The sequence below is a fragment of the Callorhinchus milii genome, unplaced genomic scaffold (assembly GCF_018977255.1).
Source record: "Callorhinchus milii isolate IMCB2004 unplaced genomic scaffold, IMCB_Cmil_1.0 Scaffold4, whole genome shotgun sequence".
In the NCBI taxonomy this organism is placed as follows: domain Eukaryota; kingdom Metazoa; phylum Chordata; class Chondrichthyes; order Chimaeriformes; family Callorhinchidae; genus Callorhinchus; species Callorhinchus milii.
Window position 1 is genome coordinate 63,526,908 of NW_024704745.1, and position 27,406 is coordinate 63,554,313.

At 37.8% G+C, this 27,406-nt stretch overlaps 1 protein-coding gene across 1 annotated transcript; it reads right to left on the bottom strand.

The window, feature by feature from the left end:
* Positions 1-851: 851 nt before the first annotated feature.
* sept10 (septin 10) lies at positions 852-27,256 on the bottom strand. The gene is made up of 11 exons (XM_042334172.1): positions 27,143-27,256; positions 20,327-20,441; positions 18,054-18,249; positions 16,828-17,014; positions 9,952-10,113; positions 9,414-9,510; positions 8,248-8,416; positions 5,069-5,201; positions 4,210-4,391; positions 3,240-3,288; positions 852-1,731 (listed from the first exon to the last, which is right to left on the bottom strand). The coding sequence occupies exons 1-10, from the start codon at positions 27,170-27,172 to the stop codon at positions 3,282-3,284; spliced, it is 1,278 nt and encodes a 425-aa protein (XP_042190106.1). The 5' UTR covers positions 27,173-27,256; the 3' UTR covers positions 852-1,731; positions 3,240-3,281.
* Between the last annotated feature and the right edge of the window lie 150 nt (positions 27,257-27,406).

Genomic DNA, 27,406 nt, shown 5'->3' on the forward strand with positions numbered 1-27,406 from the left:
TCCATTCCCTCAATCAGTACCCTAATACTATTAAGGGAGGTAGTTCTAAAATTATAAATTTATGGCCAAAATTATAAATCAAGTCCTGGAGGACAATATAGAATACACTTGGATGCCCCAATCACCTGAGCATTAAATTGAGAGCTTGCTCTATAAATCACTACACTACATTCTTGACCTTAGCAAGCTAGTACTGAATGGAAGACACTTTTCCCAAAGAGGATACTGAAAAAAGACAAAGCAACACTGGCAAAGATTTAGGAATAACCTTTCCACCTGCTATTTTGCTCAGAATATGTTTGGGTGTATAGAGGGCAAAAAACAGGTGAAATCCCAAGGTTTACTTTGTTTCTGGAATTGGAGAAAAATAAAGTCTTTACTATTATTATAGAAAAGTGTAAACTAAACGCATTGAATCTGGTGCTACCAAATTATTTCCACAGTGGTAATAAGCATCCACAATTAGTTTTCTTTAATACTTAAAATATATAGGAATATGAAACAGCAAATAGAATGATTAGATAACTTGTGTTTGAATGGTACAACATATGGCTGCAGGTTAGCATTACTGCTGACTATGCATCAAAAATGCTATCTCTATAAAATACAAGGATAGCTGCAATGGTTGTAATGCAATGGATTTATTATATAATCTATCAAAAAAATTCCTTACCGATAAGCTAGGTTAACATTATTGTCCAAAATGTCACATTAAATGTAAATAATTAACCATCATGTAATAAAATAATACAATGATCAATTTTTTCTATTGGAACTCAATCTATTCAAAACAATACTAATAAAAACAAAACTATGTACTAGTAGTTAACATGTGCTCTTTTTCTTTTCACTTTTCTTTCTATTTAAATTTTCTTGGGCTTGTTAGAGATCTTATATGTACTTAAAATTGCAAACCTAATTCTCATAATTTCAATAGCTGAATTTAACATATGCAGCACATTAATTACTTAAACATCAGTGAAATTGTTGAGCTTGCAAATGTTTAGGCAAAGTTGCAAATTTTGGAAAAACATGTAGTGTAACTTTGCTGTCATTAGACAACAGCATTTAATAGTATGCTATTCACTTCCAGCAATTTAAGTTGGCGCCTCAAAAGCTTTGCTTAAACTGAAAACTTTTCCTTGAAGTGCAAAATGTGCACACAGTTTATGGCTAAGAACACTACCTTGATTGTGCATGCTCAAGTATACTTGAATTCTAATCACTTCTTTCCTCTCAAGACTGGTAAACTTGGCATCCTGCCACTTTGATTCAAGGTCGTAAAACCTTAAGAGGAAACCCAATGAAAACAAACCACAATACAAAAAGGTACAGGTTAATAAAATCTATAATATTTCATAATTTGTCGTAATGTTTAAGGCACAGTAAGAAAAACAAAGAATATTATAAGATATAAAATTAGAATCAAATTAAATATAACATTTCCCTGAAGGGCACATTTTTGAATATTAGGCAAAACAAGTCCTGTAACAAGGATCAGAATCCTAATCCTGGTAGACTAAATATATGGCTTATGTTACAGCTATGCCGGTACTGTATTTAGCACCAATTAGGCGATCTGTATGTAGATTACCATGGTCTTCGTCCATTTAAGCAAAAGAAAAGTGACAGGCATGTGAGGAGAAATCAAGAAGGGGTGGCACAGATCTAGCTGTTCAGCAGATTAGAATTTATACATGATGCTCTTGAAAAGGCTCTTTCATAAGGAAGCTGAAATTAAATTTAAAATGTAACATTAGTGTCCAGTAATTTTAAACACAAACCACTATGTATAATCAATAATTCAATTAAACTATTCAACCCAATGTAAAGATCCAATACCACAATTAGTCTAAACAATGAACAACCACTGTGTTGTGATTGCACTATTTGCAGACACCTATAAATACTGTACATACACTTCAATCCTGGAAGCGCTTTGAGAAATGTGCTATATCAAATGCAAGGATTGCTGTTGTTTCTATCTCTCTTAATGCCATCAATTCAGCCATTTTGAGTTCAGATCGCTTATTGTTTTCCAGAATAGGTAACTATTTTCAGTTATAAACATTAGATTTTTCCACACAGATTCACATTAGATGGAGCAGAGAAGGCAGAAACAAACGATCACTATTGTAAAAAAATGTTTTTAAGAAAAGGCCCAATTTTGCAAAAAGGAATATGCTATTATATTTCTAGTAACATTCTAACATAATAGGAATGATATTGATCATCCCCCTAATTAATTTCTTCAAAGGGTCCAAGGTACTGGTGAAAAGGGAAAATATCAAAGAAAAAAAAGTGAAGTGTCATTCTATCCACAGGCTTTTTATAGGAGTGCACTTAGAGCAACTATACAGAATTGAAATAGAAGCAGCCGTTCTTACAATTCAGTGAAATGAAGCAGTAAATCTGGCTATTTCCCAATACAGCAGCTGAGGAATACAAATGTAGTGACATGAAGTAATGACAATATTCACTCAATAGTGAACAGCTTTTGGAGCTGAGGCAGCTCTGGGAAGTTGACACATGCTTGGTTGGGAGGATTTTCAAAATGGCAGCCAATCATCTCTGGAGAAAGATGCGAGGCAGCTCACTTATACATGATGCTCTTGAAAAGGCTCTTTCATAAGGATGAAATTAAATTTAAAATTACTGGGCACTAATGTTACTTTTTTTAAGCACAAACCACTTTGTATAATTAATAGCTCAATTAAACTATTCAACCCAATGTAAAGATCGAACACTATAATTAGTCCAAACAATGAACAAGCACTGTGCTGTGATTGCACCATTTGTGGACGCCTATAATTCCTGTATATACACTTCAATCCTGGAAGCGCTTGAGAATCCTCCCAACGTGAAACGTGCTTTCCATAAAATGCAAAGACCTCACGGCATTGACCTTTGGAATTTTCTTAAAAAGGAGTGTCATGTCTCCCAACTCCTAGGTCAGATTAGAAATCCAGAGAACAGAGAAACTGGATACAAATTCTGCATACTACCATGGCACACTAATCATTGTGATACTTAAACCGTTTCCTCAATTAAAATGCTAGTTACCAAACCATTTACACAGGATCAAAAAAATTTAATTCCTCTATACTTTTATTAATAAAAGAAGGTTTAATGCCCTTTAAATTTCCATCCGTCGCACATTTCACAATTTCAGCTGAACTTCTACTGTGTTCACACAGTTCAGAAGGTACAGGATCTAATAGGCAGTTTAGCATACTTACCATATAAAAAGAGGTACAAGCACTGTGCAGCAAACCAGAAAATTAATAACTGAAAGGCAAACATTAAAAAAAAATTAACATTTGGAATATATTGCAAAAGTCATTTTAAAAAGCATAATCTTCCCAAACCATGTAAGAAGATCAAGAGGATACATTCAGTAAAATAAAACAAGATTCAGATCCAATGGTGCACCAATAGCCTCTGCAATTTTCATAAATCTGATTTAATTAATAATCTACACAGCTCATATACAAGACAATGCAGCCATGCGGTACTTTGTCACTGCAGTGGACATGCGGTGATGGTCAAGACTACTTTTCCCACGATTCAATGTAGCCGGACAAATGATAAATGCGCTTTCGGCAATTCCGGTAATTCAATGCAGCCGGTAAGTGTGGGAGTAATGGAGGATAGGGGAGTTAGGAGGCGATTAATACGAATAGTGCAAAATAATCTAAGTGGTTTTGATAGGAAACTGAATTGGACTCGGATTAATGTACAACTTAACCAATTATATGATTTATAAAGAAAACTTAAGTGAGTTTTTCTGTATAACCTGGAAGTAAAATATCTTTGTTCTTCAGCACTACATCTTCCGAGAAGTAGAATACAGCAATAGAAATAAGCGATAGGACACAGAAAATAAGTGCATTTATAAGCGCATATGTCAAAACATAAATTTATACTGTACGTAACTTAAACAAGCTCTAACAAATAAACTGACAATCGTGGGGGACAGGGCCTTTGTGTCACACAGAGTTCTGTGCAGATGCAACGTGGGTTGGTGTAGGTCCTCCCAGGCGCAGCACCCATTAGCAGCCTAGAGGATTCATGTCAACATAGTTACCCTGGATAGTTCTGAGCAATTTTCCCTTGGTGTGATGATATATCAGGAGTTTACTGTATTTGGTTTCAAAAGAAGGATGTATTAAAAACCAGTTTGATTTGGTTCACATTAATTGCACTTACTTTTTGCGATCTTTATCTTTCTTGAGACTTGTTTGGGATGAAGACTGAGATTGAAGTAATTCAGTGGCAGCCCTCCTCTTGGTAAATACAATTATCTCTTCATCCAAGAAGTTCTTTTTCTCATCCAATTTCCTTCTCTCTTCCTGGTGCATTCTCTTTAGATGTTCAAATCTATCTTGCAGCTGTTAAGATATTAAAAAAAGGTCATAATTGAAACTCCACAAGATGGCAGCAAATCTCAAATGATTCTCAGTTCACATCCTTGCTCAAATTTTAACCGGAGCCTTCAGGGCAGGTTTCATAAAGCATTTCCTTTTAATTTCCTACATAATAGGCACAGAGAGAATTGTTTAAAAAAATCAAAAGATCTCTGTGAGACTAAAATGATTTAAAAATTTGTACAGGCTGACCGAAAAGTTGTGATAGCATAAGTCGTGGTAAATACCCTATTATCTAAAATAAATCATTTTTACGAGAGATCTTTTGAATTTTTTCTAAACAATTCTCTTTGTACCCATTATGTAAGGAATCAAAAAAGATAGTACGTTTTAGAATGGAAGTTTTTAAAACCGCATGAATTGTAAGTTCTAGGGTGTTATTGAGCATTCATCAGATGCTCATAGCCTGTTTCACCCTTTTGCAGCAATAAAAAAAAATCTTTCCCTTCTAGATGCTGACTGACAATCATTTTAATGGTTTACATTAACAGATGAACACAAGTAAAATCAAAAGAAGTTCTATTGTTGCTGCATGAGGAGTTTGGAATAATCTCTCATTTGGAATACAAGCAATTTTGATCATGATCAGTTTTGAGCAACCTTAAATATTGTAAAATCAAGCAAATATTTTAGTACTATACCTCTTTCTCTGCTTCTTTCAGCTGAGACTCCTTCTCCTTGACCCGCATCACAAACATTTGTCTCATTTCCTCTTCTTTCCTCTGTAGCTCAGTAAGAAACTCATTTCGCTTTGCTTCATACGTTTCCTGAAGGCTGAGGGGGAGGGAGATTAGTATAATAGATTTATTTTTGTGCACAACCTAGAAGACAAATTAATAGAAATGCACTGATGTGTCCTTGTCACACTGAATATCAATTTGTTATGTCCAAGTCAGAGGTTTGTCATCTTCATGCATGCCTTCCAATCTTGATTTGCTATGGACCACGTGCCTAATACATACTCTGAACTTTTAAACACCACATCAATCAATATCAAAGACTGTTGACCTTCTTCCTCTTCTTCCAAGAGGGACAGTTTATGCTTATACATTAATAATCCTTGCAACAATTACCCAGATAAAACGGTCATTCACAACATGGCCGTTGGTGGGATATTGCTGTGCATAGTTTATACCTTTGGGAAAACATCTCAAAGCACTTCATAGGATTGATTATAAATACAGAAGTTGCTGGGCACACGCAGCAAGTCAGGTAGCATCCATGGAGAGAAGAAAATGAGTTAACTTTTCAGGTTTATGACCTTTCGTCAGAACAGGATTGATTTCCTGCAAAGCGTAGGCAAATGCAATATCCACCTGCGCATAGCAACATCCCACAACAACAACTTGCATTCATATAGTGCCTTTCACTTTGGGAGGATGTTCCAAGGTGATGGACAGTCAAGGGTTTGCACTTGAGCTGGGATGGAGGTCAGAGGATGACTGGAGGCACGGTCAAAGAACAGAAACATCCATAAAATGAACCATCCTTTTTTTTCTTGGGAAATTGTCGGCCAGTACACGGGAAGAAATTCCCTTCTCTTCGAAGAGTGACACAAGATCTTTAATGTCCATGTGAGCAGGGAAACTAGATCTCAGTTTAATGGTCTCATCCGAACAATGGCAAAAATACAGCACACCTCGCCCTGAATTGGAGCATCAGCCTAGGCTATGAGTTTAAAGTGGATTGATGTGGACCTTGAATCCACAATTTCCTGACTCGTAATTGAGCAGTGCTACCAACTGAGCCAGACTAACACACAGGCTGAAGGGATTGCAGAAGGAAGAATTATTAGTATTATTATATTCTTGAGTCACTCACCAGTATACAGTGCAGTGAAATACAATGCAATTGATTTAATATTCTCCTCAGATATTCTGAGTGAACGAGTATTAACCCAATTCCTCTACTCTAGACTAAAGGGCAAAAAGGTCAAAGCAAAGAACGCACACCGACAGGTCTGCATAGAGCCTATGTAAATATTAGCTGATGCAGTAATATTCATTTAAACCCATCTCAACAATTAAGTTAAAAATGCCACAGTATTTCAGTATAATTCAATTACAGATGAGTTGTGAAAGCAGTACATGAGTCTTCTAATGAGTATATTTACTTAAACATCCAAATAAGGTTAATGGTCATTATACTGAAAATGTTAGTTTTAGTTAAGTAGCTTTACTGATTGAATAATATCAAACAATGTTTAAGTGGATTAGTTACAGAATGTTGAATAGTGTTAATGTAAACTGATTGGTTGCTTCAAATGTAAATAGAACTGAACTTTGATCCATTTTGTTCAGTATATGAACAATGAATATTGGAAATTGGTTTGCAAAAAGTGACCTTCCTCCTGAAAGAGCTTTAGGATTCCGTGGCAAGTCAAGTAGAACATTAAAAAATATTACATCATAACATACTAATGCAAAACTACAATAGTTAATTTTTTAGAAAAGAGCAAATTATTCTTTTAAGTAGTTCAGATTAATTTCCAAATAGTCATCTAAATTAATAACAATCTTGAAATGGAGCAGGATCAAGTATTTTGTGTGCGGTTTTAAGCCTCATCTTAGTAGGTTTGTAGAACTGCAAACTGAAGTTCTTCCGCATGAGGAGCATAAAATAGTTAAACCAGATCATTTCTGATATCAAGTGAAATATTTCTCATGAAATAGGTGTAAGACAGAGTCTCAAGCAACAAGTGTATTAAGTCCTTCTCAAGGTAAAAATGCCTGGAATGTAAATTCCTCACACACAGTTGAGTAAACAGTTAGGATAGTTGATGCATTGTAGAAAGTTTACAGGAAAAACAGGAATTCCCCAACAGCTCGACTCCTGCATTCCTTAGCAGGCTTGAATACACCTGGATGCAGCTCTGATTCATGAATATAGTTCTAATAAGCAGTAACCAGATTAGAAGCAAACCTTTCCAATCCCACAAATAATTTTCTTAGTCAGTATCAGCCATTTAAATGTTTAATACAATCTTGGTGTCGTCTTTTAGTCAGTCAAGTGGACTGGTATGGGGAAATATTATTTACAAGCCTGTTTGATGTCTACTAAGTTATTTGGGAAAAAAGAGAAAGTAACAACAAAATTACATTTGTATAGTGCCTTTCACGTGGTGAGGATGTCCCAAGGTGCTGGACAGACAGTTTCAGATCCGAGCTGGGAGTCGGGGAAGGTGGAGGGCAGGGGTGAGGGAAAGCAGGGAGATCAAAAACACGGTCGGAGAAGGGTCTTGAGGTGGGTCTTGAAGGAGGCAAGGGAGGGAGCGAGTCGGAGGGACTGCGGGATGGAGTTCCAGAGGGTGGGGGCAGAGTGGCTGAAGGCCCACGCACCAACAGTGGGGTGAGCGAGGCAGGGGACGTGAAGCAGGCCAGAGCCCGTTAAGTGGAGGGAGCGAGCAGGATGGTAGGGGGTTAGGAAGTCGCAGAGGTAGGGGGGAGGCAAGACCATGAAGGGCTTTGAAGGTGAGCACCAGGTATCAGGAAAGTAAGTAAAACAACGTTCGAAACTTTCAGATTTGTGCATTCAATATGGTTTGGAAGAAACAATAAAAATTATTGGGACTTGGTTATGCAGTGGACCTTAATAAGCAGACTTCTATGTGCTAAGGTGAAGTCTGTTCAAGTTAGTTTCTGGGAGTAAACCAAAACAAGGTTTCCAGATGAATTAACTGTCAGTTGGTGCCTGCAAAATGGGTTGGATCAATACCTGCTGAAAAAGATTGATGGTAATAAAAGTAGCAGCTCTGTTCTTTTACAATGGGTTAGGACAAAAATGTAGGAATTTGGAATATCTTTATTTTTTTCTCTCTTACCTAACAGGCTTATTATTTGGATCTGTGTCTCTGAATCCCATTTCCTCCAACTTGCAGCGACGATACAACTCATAATGTCGGGTGTGAGTTTGTTCTCTCAAGTCTTCCATGTTCACACAAATAAGCATCTCTCGCAGCTTCACAAAGTCACTGTGGTTCTCATTTTCAACTGACACAAAATTAAACTGTTACTTTTTCTGATGTCAAACATCAATTGGTTTTAAACAATGCAGAATATATTTGCATTTAGTCTTTAAATTTTCAAAAATTAAATGCTAGCTTTCCGATATTTAATGCTTTCTTTCCAACAGTAAAATTAGAGTCAACTGTTTGAAGGAACATTGTGAAAGCCCAAATATAATTGTAGACTACAATCAGTCTTTGCTAATACCAAGAACGTTTGTACTATCATAATAGGAGAAACATTAAATGGCACAGGAGTAGTCACTCAGAGGCAAACATTGAGAATGCAGATCTTTCAATGTCTTTCAATGTGATTTAGTCAAGAGTAATTTGTACTTTGTTCACTCAGCTAGTTATCCGATATGCATAGAAACCCCTTGCCAAGTTTTGAGTTCCAAGAAAACACAAAGTTTTTGATTTGCAGTGTGACTACAGCTGGAACTGAAGCAGCAAAACCTGCACATCCTTGCAGTATAATAATAATCCTTGCATTTGATATAGCGCTTTTCCCGTCTTCTAGACGTCTCAAAGCGCTTCACAGAATATACTGTAAAGTGAACTGACTGTATATTTGTGGGTGAACGCGACAGCCAATTGCGCACAGCAGTATCCCACAAACAGTCGTGGATTGAAAATGACCAATTTATTATTGTTTTGGAGGGATTATTATTAGGCGTGTGGAGTAAGAAAACTTGCCCAAGTATGTTGAACAGTAGGCTTTCTGCTGCCTATCCTGAGTGCCAGCTGGCATATGCATTTATTGATGAGACAAGCAGGCTTGTCAATCATGAACAGTGCCCTGGACTGCTGCAGACTTGCCTGACTCAGGTTCATTAATGAGTCCAACAGATTGAAAGTCCGTTCTCCCTTTGCTTAATCTAACAAAAATCAAACGCTTTGAAGAACTAATATTGATCAATACTTCAACCCATGGCAAAATTCTCATTTTAACTATTAAGTGGACCATCCATTTTAGATCTCACCTTGTACAACTCCCCAGGGGTATTGACGAGCTTTAACCATCTTATTCCCAACTTTCACTTCTTCTGTACTTCCTACAACAGCGAAAGGCAAATGCCCCTAATTAAAAGGTAAAAACAATTTACATATTAATCAACAAAGGTTTGGCAATTCAATGGCATTCAGCATTAGGCACGAAAGTAAGACAACTTGAGTTTTAAACACTGTTTGCACAACATTGAGTTCAATATTGAGTATATAGTTTCCCTTTTCCCTAAAAATACATGACTTAACAAATAAAAATACTTTAATTTTAAACTACCAATAACATTACCAATAATGTTCCTTTGGCAATCGATAGAAAAGTGCTAAAAGTGCATTTTTTTTGTACAAATGTTCAAACTGTTTATTTTATGTTCTCCACAAATGTAGGCTCTAATAGTAGAACAATTATGATCTCAGTTAATGTAACCTTCTTGGCCATCAATTTTCTATAAATCAGAGATGCAAATACATTACTTCATACAGATTTATAGATTCGGCTATAGTTTGCAAACTTACATTCATTGTTGAATTAACTTTTGCTACTGTTTCATCATCTATTGGAAACTGATATATCTGGACTCCATTGCTGACCAGTTCACCCATTATCTTTATTTTAAATTTATTCAGTTCATTTTTGCAAATTGTATCTGCCTTTGCAATAACAGGAATGATGTTCACCTGTGAAAAAAAAGAACTACGTATTAGAATTCCTCCAAATACTTCAATGATGCAAACACCCCCAAAAACACACTATCAATGCACTTTACAGTATATCCTGTGAAGCACTTTTGAGATTTCTTCGTGGGTGAAAGGAGCTACAGCAAATGCAAGGATTATTATTACTTACATTTAAAAAAAAGTAGGAGAAATTCTTTGTCAAATACAGGAACTTTACTATATCATAATGTAAATATCATGAAATTGAAGATTGCTCAATAACGAAAGAACATTTTTTCATAGGCACTTCTGATGAATATAGCGACGTAGATTTCTGCCCTTTAACTCGTCAGCAAATTCCAGACTTTGAGCCAAGCAACTTTATGTATGTTTGAGTTCATGTACTGTGACAGTCATAAACATGAATTTTGAGGTAACTCAATTACGTAATAAAGCACTATATCAAATGCAAGGATTATTATTATAAGATGAAACACTATAGAATCACAACTATCTGCTTACATCTGTTTGAGTAGTTTGAACATTATTCCTCCGAACTACTAACTGTACAATTTATTATAATATACATAATAGGATACTGTACTTAATTGCCAAATTGGACAAGTTCAGATCCCCAGATGTCATACTTGAGCATTATAGCGCTCTGGTTTGGTTGCACTTACTGTACGATGTAAAGATCTGGTTAGCACAATAGAAGAGAGCTGCCCAGGCCATAGAGGCAGTGCAAATAAGAACAACGAAAATGATCCGCAGTATTAAGAGTGAGCAACGATGAAACCAGCTAGGTTCCTTCAGTCTTAGAAGAGATGGCTCAGAGAGGACCTTATAGAGGTGTATAACATTTTAAAATGGGATTGAAAAAGTAGACCTAGAACAATACTTTAGGATGCATCAAGACAGTAGAACAAAAGGACATAATTTTTTTTTAGCTGCAAAGGGCAATTTCAGGACATACACCTGGAAGATTATCTTTACCCAGAGAGCAATGAACGACTTCGGTAGGATGTCAGGAAAGGTGGTTGGACTCATTTTTTAAAAAAAACAGCGTGAGGCTATGATAGGAACATGGAAGAGTGGGTATTCTGTAAGGTTGAGATGAAATGGGCTAAACATCCTTTTTCGTTCAAACCAATCTTGTGAATATTTGGACATTTTAATTCTGTCAACATCCTTTTAGACATTTGTTTCTTGATCTAGTTCAATTTTCTTTTCTATCTAATCTCCTATCTATACTTTATTTCTCTAAAGATATCAAAATAAGATTCTTTCTTCCTCCTCTTGGTTCTTTTCCACCAACTATTTTGGAACAGGAGCAAGTTTCAGAGAATTGTTTTTTTTTTAAATAAGTAGTTTGTTCAGTCAATCAGAAGCCAGAAAGCAAAGTAATGATTCAGGAGTTTATAAGGTTAAACAGACACATTCTTGCATGTTAAGGGTGGGTAGGGGGGTGTGTGTGTGGAGAAAGAGGACTGCCAAATGAGTTTATCTGCTGACATCCCAGCAAGTCCGGAGGAGAAAATACAACCAAGATACCGTGAACAATGTAACTGCTCAGAGCAAAATAATAAAACACAACTAAAAGATTATTAAAATTCAATTGAGAAATAAAAATAAATTTCATAATAACTTCAAGGAAAAAAATAAAGCAATAAGTGAGCATTCTCAAATATTCTCACCAAACTGAAAAACAGATATGGCCCTAGAATTTCTCTGTATAACTCAGTCTCCTCATTACTGCCCCCTTCGTAACCCCAAATGCTACTGCCCACCATTCAGAGAATATGCATTTTATCCTGTCTTTCTGGCTTCAATTTCCCATCAATGTCACAATGTTTCCATGCCCCTTGATTTAATTCAATAATCTCTTATGTGGAACCTCATCAAATGAAAATCCATATGGATTACATCCAATGATTCTCCACTGTCCAGTACTTCAATGACTTCGTCAAAAAAAACACCCCAGGTTTGTCAGATCTGCACTGGATAAAACCACGCTGATCCGGCCTGATTAGTTCATGCCTTTCCAAATGCTCAATTATTTCAATATTTTCCCACCACTGATATTACACTTATTGGCCTGCATTTGTTTAGCTTTTCCTTCTCTCGCTTTCTAAATAATGGTGTGGACCCAATGTTCTCATTTTCTGTGTGGTATGACATACACAGAAACCTATCATCATGTTTAAGTGTATTCGACTAGATAGTTTCACATATGCATGCCACCTGTGCCTGGAAATTTATGTGCATTTAGAATAAAATTTGTACCCAGCAAATTATTGGATTTGGAACTCTTAGTTTAGTTTGGAAACACTTAAGCATTTGATGGGTTTCCACATATGTCAGGTACCTTGATTTCCAATATGCTGGGTACAAAAGTAAATTAAGTAAACAATTATGAACTCTCTTTCCCGGCAAGCAGTCTTTCCCAAGAGGGATGTACATGGCTTACCGAGTAGAAATAGTTATGAGGTGCAAGTTGTCAAGATCCAAGGTTTGGGGATCCCTGTTGTGCGCAACTGGCTGCCGTGTTTCGCCCACAAATATACAGTCAATTCACTTTACAGTATATTCTGTAATGCTCTTTGAGACGTCTAGAGTTCGTGAAAAGCGCTGTATCAAATGCAAGGATTATTATTATATCCCCACAGCGCACTGAGGTATTGCTAGCATTTAACCAGTTAAAATGGCATAGCTTGGCATTGAGAGCACAGTTTGCAAATAACAACAACAAATTACATTTCAGGTCGGAAGGACGTCCAAAGACACTGGATAGTCAGGGATTTGCACCCGAGCAGAGGGTTGGGATCAGGAGGGGTGGAGGGCACGGTCGAAGAGGAGGCACGTCCTGAAGGAGACAACGGAGGAAGCAAGGCCAAGGGAGTGTGGGATGGAGTTCCAAAGGGTTCCTGCTACTATGGCTTTTTTTTTGCCTACAAAGCATACATTCACTACACTTTATAGTAAATTCCATGAAATATTATGAGATGCCCTCCCAGCATGAAAGACGCTATATCAAATGCAAGAGGTATTATTATTTACCAGCTTTGGCTTAAGCTGAGTGAGAAATATCCCTGTTCCCAAGTTCCCTCTACAAATCCTGTTGATGAGCCACCCTGTGATCAGCGGTGCTCGAGAGGACCACAGACCCCTCTGAGTCAGTAACTCATACTACTGAGATCCCCACAAAGGGTTGACTTGATTCCAACAATGATTATGGAGTGAAGCAGATCAGTCAGTCTCAAGCATCAGAAGTGCTGTAGCATTTTTTCTGTAATACAGTCAAACCTGTTAAAGCAACCACCTCTATTACTGCCTGTCACTGTATTACCAATTTCTACAGGCCCATGCTGAACAGCCCACAGGATGCCCGCAACTGCCCATCTCACCATTGAGGCGACATTGGTAAATGCACTGGGAGCCTAACAGTAGTCTACATGTGAGCCTCGGATATGTTTTTTTTTAAATTTGGGGAGGGCTTGGTTGATGAACCAAAGAACCCTTGCTCAACAATATCAACTTGCACTTACATAGCACCTTCCACGCAGATTAGCGTCTCAGAGCACTTAGAGGCCACCCTTAAATAAAGACGCTTTGGTCCAGTCCCCTGAGTGGTTGCTGAAAAAGATTTGACTGTATTGTATTTATATTTTAGCATCTCATTTGCATCAGAAATGAAAACAATTGTATGAAGATAGAGTTCATAATCGTTGCTTAACTTAGTTTTGTATCTAGCATTTGTGGAAATCCAAGTATCCGATGTATGTGTAAAATCATCGCAATGCTTAAGAGTCTCCAAACCAAACAAGCAAGAATTCCAAATCCAATAATAATAATAATCCTTGCATTTGATATAGCGCTTTTCACGTCGGGAGGACGTCCCAAAGCGCTTCACAGAACACACTGTAAAGTGAATTAACTGTATATTTGTGGGCGAACGCGGCAGCCAATTGCGCACAGCAATGTCCCACAAACAGTCGTAGATTGAAAATGACCAATTTATTATTGTTTTGTTTTTTTGGAGGGATTATTATTAGGCGTGTGGAGTAAGGAAACTTGCCCAAGGTTTCGCCCTCTGCCTGGAATTGAACTCAGGTCTCTCACTTGCAAAGCGAGTGCTCTAACCACTGAGCTTAATATTTTGCAGGTACACATCTTCTCTATCATTATACACATTTAAAAAATTTCAGAGTTCTAATACATAAATTAAAACTAATTAAGTATAGTGTATATGAAAACTAAGCCTTGGCATGAACTACAATTAAAGGTATCGCATTATAGTAACAGATGTCCAACACACCTCATGGAACATTAGCTTCTTATTAATATCTAAGTGACACCACATAACTAAAACTAATTCTGGTCTAGTCAAAATGAACAGAAGAAAAAATACTTCCAATGTTGAAGAAAATACTTGTATTGAAAACTTGCTGGTAAATTTCACTACCAAGGATACAGCATAAACTGGGGCTCAGGCTGCCTGAATTAATTCTTGAACACACTTAGAGGAAATGGTTTCAGAAATGTACAATGCATGTCTGCAAAGTACAAATTAATAGCAATGAACCTACTCCTCTGAGGATCATCGCACAATAAAACATCTGTTTGGTGTTCCGTATATGCACAGAAAGAAAAAAAGGTTATTTGAGAGGAGCAGTTGGAATATGCCAATTGGTTATTTGAGAGGGATATTTGGGTGACTGATAACATAGAAGTATAAATCAACTTCATAATTACAATAATCACAAATTTACATTTATACAACCTTTCACATCAGGAGAACATACCAAGGTGTTCAGGGTTTTCACCAAGCTGAGGCTGGGGGCTGAGAGGAAATACCCCAAAACACTGTCTTGAAGCAACGTTAAAGGAGGCAAGGTAAGGTGCAAGTCAAAGGGACTCTGGCAGGATTTCCAAAGACTGGAGGGAGATTCGCTGATTGCCAAACCACTGATGGTGGGGTGAGTAGGGCAGAGAAAATGAAGCAGGCCTAGTGAGCAGAGGGCAGTGGCTGGGTTGGTAGGGCTTGAGGAGATTATAAAAGTAGGGTGGAGCAACTTACATTAATGCAGCACATTTCATGTGAAATAAATGCTTCCAAATTGTTTACAGAATTATATTCATTAGAAATGAATTTAAAGTTAATGCAACTAATTTGCACCTGAATTCATCAAGAATGAATGAAAAGGTTGAGGTGATTTGTACAAACTACTTTTGTTTTGGATTACAGTTTTCTTCATTACTTAATTGATTATCCCCTAATGCTGAGATAGATGTTGAACAATGATTTTAAACTAAAAATCAATTAGAAAGGGAACCTTACTGCTACACTGATGACCTTTTGGAAACAATACCACTCACTGCTGCACTATGACGTACAGACTAGTTGATTACAGGTTCTAATCAAGTCTTTGCTGAGTTACCTGACCCTTAGGTATCTGAATTTGGGTGGTTTGGATTATTTTGGTCACACATGCGTACTGCAAATTCCTAGAATTCCTTAAGATACAGAATATGGGAATGTCCCTACATAATGACAAAAAAAATATATACTCACAAATAATGAGTAGATGACAAACTTAGAAAGATAACTTCTGAATGCACACAACTGTCTTCCCATTATTAACGTCACACCTGCCAGCTTGGTTCATTGGTGGAATGTTGAGAATGTTCAGGGGACGACCAGACATTGGGAATACAGATTCTTCTCACTCAGCTCCTGTTAGTAACTGTGCAAGGCAAAGCCGTAAAAGTAGGGTGATCCTAGCTAGACAAGCACTTTCAATGTTGAACTTGCTTGGTAAACTCGAAAAATACTGCAATGCACACTATGGGGACCCCAAACTGTGGTTATTGTAAACTGTGCCTAATACTTTCTGAAATTACATGTGGAAACAGTGTACGTTCCTCCAGGGAGAGTGCGCGCATTCCATTCAGGACACAGGGAAATTTCCATGTGTAAGTGGCATGCATGCTCAGTTTGGTTTGGATACTCTAAAGCAGGAGTCTCCAACTGGTTAATCGCTGCTAAGTGGCACTTTAGCACATGATTAAAAAGACAAGAAAAAAGAACGATAGAACTTCGTAGTTACTGAGTCCAATTAAAAGCAAGGCCAGATGCAAGAAGTATTTCAGGTATCTCAAAATAACAGAATAAACTTTAATGTTTAAACTGTGGTAAATATTGCTATACTTCCTCTTGGTCTTAATTGAGCATGTGCGAGATGCCACCTAGCAGCGATTGTCCGATTGGAGACCCCTGCTCTAAAGCAGGGTGATGGGTTTCAACAAGTCAATCATCCCCAATGGACTAAAAAAATGCTTAAACCTTGTAATGCTTAGAATGCTGCATCTTTAGCTTATAAATAAAGCAAAATACAAATGCCATAAATACATTGGAAAAAATGTTTCTCCACTTAATCACATTGCTGAAAGACCTGCTTTTTTTGTACAACATATTCATACAAACTCACAATTATTTTTCCTCAATTTGAATTACTGCTGGCAGATGTGCTAATATTGGGATTGTATCAATATATTTAAAATATAAATTATAAGTGAAATAGATGAGTATGCTTCCGGATGCTATAATCATCATGAGCAAGTTGATGGTACTGAAGCTGCACATTACTATCCATGAAAAGTCAGTAATTTTAGCAAATAACTAAAGTATTTAACAAATAACCAAACAGAATCCCATTCCTAAATATCACCTACCTTGCTATCCAGTTTTTTCATGGTCACTAAATCTAGTGACTTAAGAGAATGGCCAGTTGGAGAAATGAAGTACAAGCAAGCATGGATGCGAGTGTCATGGTAGTTGTATAAGGAACGTTTAATCTTCAATTCTTCTTGCAGGTAGGCTTCAAATTGTGCATCAATGTAGTCAACAACAGGCTTATAACTAAGAAAAAGTCATACCGTACAATTAAAATTCAGAATACCGAACACAAATTAACATCTACATAAAAGTTCTGCATAAAATGTCTATTTCTTTCTGCGAGATCTTGAGGCTAAATTGTATCAAACAATGCATTTTTCATTGAAATTGGATTTCACTGGAAATAATCCCAGAAATCCTTGACATCTGTTTGCACCCAGCACAATGTGAGGGGATAAGTCTGTCCTCCTTGTCAGTATCTACATGAAACTAATTCTATGTTAGAACAAAACAGGTAGCAACATTCAGAGATTGCAAGGATTGTGTGGAAATGGAAACCCTAGGACTGAATTAATCAAGTCCTCTACAGAAGCTGGGAGCTAAGAAAGATAATTGGAAGGGCAATGGAGCAAAAGTTACTCCAAATTGGCTGCTGCATTTGCCTCCAAATACAGAGTCTACACTTTATAGTTATTCCTGTGAATAGCTTTGAGACAACACAATGACACTATATCAAATACAAGGATTATTATTAATAGTCGTATTACCCCAACTAACAAATATATAATATAAAGATACCAATCAGGTTGAAACCCCATCAAGAAAATTCTGTACCATGCAGGTGGCTTAAGAACATATCTACAAACTATCTAATAATCTAATCATAAATTTGACTTCTCCTTTAACAATGCATGTAACTGGTGCTCTAACCAAGTTTGGAGTGCTCAATCTGGACTTCAAGCCAGAAGTGTTCCATTGCCAAACAATGATATTACTAAATCATGATCAGGAAAAAATTCTCCCATCAGCATTTAAAGTTTTGTATAAATCATCAGATATGAACAAGAGGAAAACCACAATACTGTTCCAAATGTACCGAAAGATTTGTGGATATAGTAACCTGTAATATTCACAAGATTTCAGATTCCCAGCAGTATTTTTTTTTACATTTTCACTGAGTAAGATACTCATAGCTTCCTGTTTGTACTTGCAGTAAAAAAAAAGGCCCTACTGGTGACCAGAGATGTATTTTTTTATATATTAGTTCATACAGAACTCTTACCTGTCTTCTTTGTTTATCTGGTCTCCAAAGCCCACTGAATTTACAATGGTTAGTTTTAAGCGGGCAGTACTTTCCTGCAGTTCGTATGTCTGGGACTTCAATTTCACCTGGTTTTCATAATGCGATGACTCATTATTCTCAAAGCTGGTGTTAAACAAGGTATCCATAAGAGTTGACTTTCCAATGCCAGTTTCTCCTGAAATTATAATAGAAAAAAGAAACTTAAATATTTACTCCAATACAACCAAATACATGGACTTCATATCCGCGCTCTGGGCCGCGGTTGATATAAAGGCTTCGATTGAAACATCACACGTATTTCATAAGAAGGAACATAGAGCGAGTTGTGTCATTTAAGTAATCCAATATAACAGCTAGGAGTGTGCGATCAATAGGGGAAATCAAGGAAATGTGATGGTAGAGGACATTCTTTTCAAAATGGCATATAATGTTCAAACAATGCTTTTACTATAACAAATCTACCACAATTCATTTTCATTTTGTCCTGTAGAAGAGTTCTAAGACCCTCTAGGATTAGGAATCACAGAGAACTTTATACTTCATAGTAATGTTACACGGTGGAGTGCAGAAAAGAAGGCTTAATTAGAAAGCAGAAAGTGCTAGAGCTGAAGAATAAGAAAAACTTCATTACTTAGCCACAGTAAGTGCACAACATGTACCGCAGAAGGAACAAAAAGATTATGATCCAAGAGTGGTCTTCAAAATGTAATTGTTTAATTACGCTTCACCCACAAAATATACAGTCTATTATGTGAAATGTAAGAATTATTATTATTATAACATGGTTTCAAATGTTGAGCAGTTGTGCCCTTGCTCCTCTGCTCCCTCCAACTAAATATCTTGGGATAATTTTGAAAGGGATGAACATTCACATAAGCTTAACCACAGTTTCTATCATCAATTTTAGAAAGTAAAGCTGCCACATTCAGACTAAGAATTTTAAAAAATAGATTAAAGAATTTGGATTGTATTAAAAATAAAGGAACACAATTAATCTAAATTTATTCACATTAAGATTGTAAAACTAGATATACTACTAACAGACAATGAATGTTAAAAACGTACTGACTGAAAATTCCCAAAGGATTTTAAATTTATAGAACAAAACGAACATCTGCACACAACTGCAAAGCAAACTAATCTGTTGCACTGCAGCATTCCAGCATAAATTTTTCAAAGGCTTAGAAGTCTTATCATTACTACATTTTAGCACATTACTGAACCAATGTTGTACATGACTGGAATACAAAACTGAGCCTTGAATAAATCAGTTGTGACCTAATGCAGTCCTTTAACAGAACTAAAATTAACAAAAGTGACAAGAGGGAAGATGCAGCAATTATTAGATTTTGAAAGATAACAAATTTGAAAATATTAAATCTTTCAGTAGTGAAATAGTCAAATAAGGTGCAAATAGTTATATAAATTTCATAATCTATTGTCAGAAATACCTGCAGTTCCATTTTTAATACTCAATGGTACAGTTAAATACCAGTACAACTGAATTGCTTATCAGTCATTTTATAACATTATCAGCCTATACCGTGAGTTCAAAGTCAGAATGTGAGGGTTGATCCTACAACCTTCTCACTCAGAAAAGAGAGTACTCCCAATTGAGCCTGACTGACACCCCAAGATCCAAATGGTTGGGATTTCAAAAAGGATAGCTCTGCTTTAAGATAATTTTGAACCACCATCTAACATTGCATGCAATTCCCTAGAAACATCTATGGCACGTGGAACATGTTGTGAATGAAGGCGGCAGAGGAATTTTGTAACTGCACAGAAGCCTCTTTTGTCAGAATGTTTCTTGTGGAGTGAAAGATCTCATTTATAAAGACATTTGCTGATAAAACCTCTTTGTGCATCATCATCAATCACACTAGCACTAAAAAAATTGTGCAAGTTATTTAGACAAAATTCCTATATTAAAAATTATTAAAGAAAGCTTTTATTTTCTAAGAAAATTGTTGTATTAAACAATAGTTCAGGCAAACAAAGCAGATGAATAACATTAACTGAATATATACTGGCTAGTATATATATTTATCACTTCACGCAGTGCTCTGGTATATCCAGCTTCACTGTCCTGATTGGTCTGTAGTAACAGAACAAAAGGTATACTGTATTTGTGTCTCTTCGTTGTAACGATTTAGATTTGATAGTCAGGCTCTTTATTTCTACCAATAGTTTGATTAAAACATGGAACATCAAATACTATACACTTAGATAGAAGTGACAAAAGTATTTACCAACACAGAGGATATTGAAGCAAAATCCCTGGGAGGTAGATTTATTGACCAACTGATCTGGTAAGCTGTCAAAGCCAACATGGCCTGTCAGGGAAAGTGGACGGACATTTTCACTCTGTAAGCAAACAAAAGTACACCAACTTAGTTACAAGCTAAAACATTCTCTAAGCTTATACACAACTACATTGTTTTACTTACAATTTATAACACTAGAATTTAAGATTTTAGTGTAAAGTCAATACTAACCTGCTAGAAACAATTTTGCAACATTAATCATGCTTGCTGAATAATATTTTAAAAATAGCTATAACCAACTAAACACAACTCTACCCAAATCAATGTGTGACTAAGTAAAGAAACAATATGAGCCAACAAAAAATGTTCTTGTAATCTAATTAAAACTGTTTATGGATATTCTAAACACAGAAGAACCATTTTTATTTAAAAACTTTAAAAACATAAAAGCATTTTACATTCTACTTTATTTAGTGATGCAGCTTATAATTTTTTTAAAACAGCAAACATTAGGGAATCCAAAACATCAAAAAGCTGTGTTTAGAACTAAGTCTCTCCAGCAATTTATGTTTAAGTGCACTGTTACCATATTTAACCAAATGTTTTTTGCATTGATTAAAACAACACATTTTCTGCATCACTCAGAATTTCAAGAATGGTTCCAGTAAACATAAATCAGTAATAGGGTGATGAACTTCCCAATAAGTTTAAAGCAGTGGCCTAAGTTGTTGCTACTTTTGTTCAAAAAACACAGGAGAGCACATCACCAAGCACTCTTGCTGCGATAGCTTTGAGTTACAAATTCTTCATGCTTGAGATAAATCCGATTTATTCTGGAAATGGAAATCCACAGTTCTTTCATTTCCCTGCAGCAATAAAATGATGGGACTGAGCAAACAACAATATAAGTGGAATCAGTCAAGATATGAGCCAGCTGCAGATTCTTCTGTTTCTGAGATATGGGTTGCAGTCAGAAATGGTAGGTTTTTTTAGTATAAATATTTAAATATTTTTTTCCAGCATTTTGGATAATTACATTCTTGAGATAACTTCAAGCTTTCCAGTACAAATGATGGATTGGAACCTATCAATGAGATTTGTTACGCAGTTCATTCATACAGACCCCACTGAATCATTGCTAACGAAATTGAAATATTTGTGCTTAAATGTGAAATTCACTGTGTATGCGGGGACACATACTCTAACAAAAGTCAGAAATCCACTTAACCAGGTTAAAAAGAAATTCAAATTCGAGCCTGAAATAGGAGCTTGTCGGACTGACAACTTGCAAAACTGCATAGAGGGGGGGAAAAAAATAAGGGCACAATGGCAAATTTGAACTAAAGTTAATGAAAGAGCCAGTTATTAAAAGGATTTATTAAAAAAAATCATGTTGGGGTAATTGTTCTATTTAGGTAACCAATTGTCCCAGCAGACACATTAAATTACACATTTAACCACAAATATTTCAATTAGTGCAGTTCATACTTCATCAATATAAATTACTTTCCTACAACACACAAAACTAGTTATTATCCAAATTAAAGAATAAATCTCATCAGCTTTACAAAGTACAATATATTAACTGAATGAATATAAAAATATATATAAATATAAAAATCCATGCATTTGTTACAATGCCTTATGTTGACACGTCAGTAAAGTGGATTTGTAGATGAATGCAGCAGCCAATTTGTGCAGACAAAATGAATGACCATTTATCTGTCTTGAATGTTGATTACTCATGTTTCAAATCATGCATTGGATGTACAACGTTCACCCAAAGAGTCGACAGGTCACCAATTCATCGAAAGGGCAACACCTCTGCCAATGCAGTGGTGTCAAACACTGAATGTAGTGTCAGATCATACAAGCTCAAAGTCCTGATGTGGGGCTTAAACGTACCACCTTCTGACTGAGACAAAAGTGCTATGAACTGAGCTATGCTGATTCTTACCAACAGTCTTCTCACAAGCACTGTAAATCAGCCCGGTATCAGTTGGATTTAGTCGTAAGTGCTCCAAGACGCTATCTGCATAAAGGGTACTACATAAATGTAAATTGTTGTTAATGCTCTCTCTTCAGAGTAAGAATGTTGTGGATTCAAGTCCCAGTAGTCACCAAGAGGTGATATCATCTGTAGACATGGGGTCAACTTCCACAACACATTATATAGCTTGTAAATATTATGTATATGGTTTAGGTGTTTACTTAATGGAAAGCAAAACTGAATTTATTCAGTTAAGAAAACAAGATAATGTAGCTCTTCAATTTTATTTTTACCTGAACAGGTGTTCGCATAAGAACTTGCCCGACTGCACTGAAATGGACCAGATGTTTTGGCTCATTATTCTTTCTGACCATGCAATAAAGAGTTTGTAGCAAGATCTTTCTATAACCCAAAATGTCCTCAAAGAATTTAAAAGCAATAAAAACACAAAAAGTGTTGGAAATCAACAGCAGATCGGTTAGCATCTTAAACAGATTGCTGATGAATGATTGAACTCCAAAAGCTAATACCTCAATCTCTTTCAGATGCTGATTTGTTGGTCAAGGATTTCCATTATTTTCAGAGTTCTCTAGGGAGGTTTACCTCCAATTATCTTTTGATAGTGACATAACTTATTTTGCCTACAAAAATAGTCACTGAACTTTACATTGAACCCTGTGAAGTGCTCTGAGGTGTCTTCCCAAATTGAAAGGCACTGTATCAAACGCAAAGAATATCAAAAGATCCCTCAATTAATGTTTTCTGCAAATATCAATATATCACTATGATAAAGCTTTCTGCAACTAGAAAGGCGGAGACCTCATCCATCACTATCAAAAAGGAATCCATTTGGTAGAGAAACTGTTGTTGCTCATCCTGAAAAATAGGATGGTCTCCATATCACAACCGCAAAAAGTAGATTTGAGCTGTAGCTATTGACATCACAATAGGTGTGCGTGTTCCTAGTCACCGGGGACAGGGAGTCATCCCACTCAGCTCTTAACCCTGCAAGCCAAAGCCCTCACAGGTAAGGGTGGCCCGAGCTGGACAAGCAGCGGGAAAGCTTGCCAGTCAGCAATTGCAAGCTTATGCGGTTTTAGCTGGTTAGACTCCAGCAGAACCCCAATGCACCCTCCAGGGTCCCCCAAACCTTGGCTCTTGCCAACCTGTACATAACTTATTTCTGGAATTACGTAAGCAGGATGTATCCCTCCAGGAAGCTAGTGGAATTCCATTCAAACAATTATCTCTAGGATTTCCACATGTAGGTGGGATGCATGGAAATCTCAGCTTGGCTTCGATACTGTTAAGCATGGTGATGGGATTTCCTCATCTGTCAAAACCTGGCTGACCCCCAAAAAATTGTTCCTAGGATGAATAAAAAGGTGATCGATCTCAAGTTCTTTCAGTTTATACTCATTTAATATTGTTTACAACAATGGTACAAAGATCTTAATTTCTTTGAAAGTAATGTATTCAGGATTGCTTAAATTCAGTTCAGAATTGTACACTGGGGACAGGACAATGTAGAAAAGTAATAGCCGTCCTCACTTATAAACTATTTCTAGTGAATATCTCAAATTGCAAAAATGTCACTGGGTAATAGACTCATAATTTGTCGTTTTGATGTTTATGGGAATGGAAATCTTATTGTTGCATTAAAGGAGTGTTAATCTTGGCATGTGCTTGTGCGCTTGTTATGCTGAACGCACAAAAATTAAAAATGTTCTAGTTGTGTTAATAATAACCATCACTGTAAGAAGCAACAATACCTGCCACTGGCTGGGGGCAAGGTGGGAAAGAAAGGGCCAAAAACAGAAAATAGCTACACAAAGTATTTTAAACCTGAATTCCTATTTAGTAAACAAAGCAAAGGGTTTACATAAACAATGTAGAATTTTTATCAGGACCCACCAAATAAGTTTACAACCTTGCAAATAAAGTCACAGATCTCTTTAAAATTAAAACCATGTATGAACAGCCAAGGTTCAGTATAGAACAACAACATTACATTTGTATATTATTATTATTACTACATTTGTAGAGCGCCTTTCACGTCAGTGGGACATCCCAAGGCGTAACAACATTGTTACGAGAAACAAGATGAGTCCAGAGTGGATTAGTTGACTATAATCCGTAGGAGGAATGAATACCTCCCTTATTATTCCTTCCTTCTACAGATTTGAAATTATGGGAAATTTAATTAAGAGTAGGAGTCAGTGTCGTAATTCTCAGTTTCAACAAAGTTGACAAGGAAGAAAAATGTGGAGTAGTCATTTGTCATTTAGACTTAAGCAAATTAGGGGGAAGTTTGGCAGAGTAACAACATTAATAACATCAATAAAAGGCAAGAAAGGTTATTGTTGAAAATAATAATCCTTGCATTTGGCACAGTGCCTTATCACATCGGAAGGACATCTCAAAGCAAGTCACAAGATTTGCTATGAAATGGAGTGACTGTATTTATAAGCAAATATGGTAGCACAACTGCACACAGCAATTGTCTCACAAACAGCCATGAATTTGGCCACCAATGATTGAATAATAATAATCCTTGCATTTGATACAGCGCTTTTCATGTCTAGACATCTCAAAGCACTTCACAGAATATACAGTAAAGTGGAGCGACTATATTTCGTGGGCGAAGCACAGCAGCCAATTGCACACAGCAATGTCCCACAAAGAATCATGGATTGAATGACCAAATTATTGTTTTTTTTCTTAAGGGATTATTTTCAGGTGTGTGGAGTAAGGAAACGTGCCCAATGTTTCGCCCTGCCGGGAATCAAACCCAGGTCTCTTGCTTGAGAGGCAAGTGCACTAACCACTGAGCTACAGGACTCCACTGAGGGGGCATGGGATGTGCAAAAGGGCCGTCCCAGCTGATTGTAGAGGCAGGATGAGGAGTAGGGCACAAGGAGATCAGAGATAGGGAGTTGCTAGGGTATGAAGAGATTTGTATGTGAAGATCTTGTCGATCTGTTCGGACACGGAGCCAGTGACACTTGACAAGGGTTTGGGAAATGGGTGTGCGCAAGGATGAGAGTGGTGGATCATGACAAAAAGAAATGTAAAATTTCACCACCAATTTTGGCCACCCTCCCTTACCCCTCGATTGGCGTCCAATCCATGACTCTCCAACACGTTGGGACGTCCAAAATGTAATTTTGTATTGTATCAGTGAATACTAACTGAAAACACACTTTCAAAACGCAGACACATTTAGTCTGGAAATAGATATGTATGCTCTCGGGTATGCCAAGAAAAGTGTACGCACAGGAAATTCACCTCAACGAAAGGCTGGGTGGGGTCATTTATACCTCGTCAGATGTAAGCAATTCAATTCGGTGAGCAAGAGGCTGGTTGTGTAACGTGAAAGCGTGGCTTTGGTTTCAAAATCAATTGCCAGCAAACCAAAGTACGTGCAAAGCAAAAGTACACGTCATTTACTGACTCGGCAAAACAGTATCGCCTTCACAAACGGATCAAAATACAGTGCTTTCAAAAGGCAAATGTAATTTTTTAAAAAAAAATAAAGGAACAACCAATGCAGTAACTTTATTTAAGGTCCTGGTGAAAGACCAGCAGGGAGCTGGAAAGCCCTGGTGCAAAGCCCTTGAGATGGCTGAGACATTTTTTTTCTCTCCTCCCCCATCACATTCCAGATAGAGCAGAGCTTACGACCACCGCCTTAAAACCAGGATTTGTCGGAAGTATTCCCGTCACATTTTTCAAAAAAAAATCGGGAAGCCCGAACTGAATTTTTTTTTAAAAAAAAAGGGGGGAGGGGGGGGGCGGGGGTATTTTCACAGTTTTTTAAAATATATATATATATGTAAAAGATCAGCGGTGGCGGAATGAAATTTTTTAAAATATAATTTCACACAGAAATCACGTTAAATCAAACCTCTCCCTCCCTCTCTCTCTCCCTCCTCCCTCTCCCTCCCTCTCTCTCTCTCTCCCTCCTCTCTCCCTCCCTCTCTCCTCCTCTCCCTCTCTCCCTCTCCCTCCCTCTCTCCCTCTCCCTCCCTCTCTCCCTCCCTCCTCTCCCTCTCTCTCCCTCCTCTCTCCCTCTCCCTCTCTCTCCCTCCCTCTCTCCCTTCGTTGGAAGAAAAACTCCTGTTAAAACTCCCCCCCCCCACCCTCCGGGCTGTGCCCTCCCGTCCCCTCCCACCGAATTCCTCTCCCCTCCGGCCCGGGAGGGGAGGAATGCGGCCTCTGAGCGGTGGCACGTCTCGCCCGGCTCCGACTCCCCCCCCCCCACCGCCCCCTCCCCTGACGGACTTAACCTTTTTTTGTCCCCCCCTCAAAACACACGGTTTTAAAAAGTACGTTTATAACGAAGCGAAATCACTGTTAATTCGGACAGATTGGATTTCGGGGACCAGTGACCGACCCGCTCTCGGCATGAAGTCACTTGGGGGGGTGTGGGGTGGAGGGAGGGAGGGAGGGAGGGGGGACCCGCGACCTTTGGGAGTTTGTAGAGATATATATATAAAAAAACACAAGGAAAAATCGCCCGTAAACTCTTCATTCCTCCCTCCCTCCCGCGTCTCTCTTTCCAGGTGGAGGTTCAGATGACTCGGGAGCACTCTTCCCTCAATCCCCCGTCTTGTCCGGTTCTCTCTCCCTTTTTTTCCCAGTCCCCCTCCCCCGGGCTCGGAGGGGAACCCCCGCTTCCAGTGAAGCGCTCTGAGACGCTACCCCCCCCCCCCTACGCGGTGGTGGTGGTGGGGGGGGAGGGAGGGAGGGGGGGGGGGGCTAATACAAGTGCAAGTTGTTGTCGTCGCGGGTGGGAAGGACTCACTCACCACTTGCCGGGCGACGTCTGCCGAAGCCATTGCTGAGGCGGTTGGGGCGGTTACGGCGCGAGAGCAGAGACGGCGGCGCTCGAGACGGCCTCGGCCGCGACCCACTCACAATGCGGGCAGCTACCAAGTGCCGAGGGGAGAAGGGGAGGCGGGGGGGCGTGGGGAGGGGCGGGAGGACACGCAAGACCAACCACTGGCAATGCGTGAGACAAAGTCTTCCACCGATGTACGATAACATTACGCGCAGAAATCGGATACGTGTTC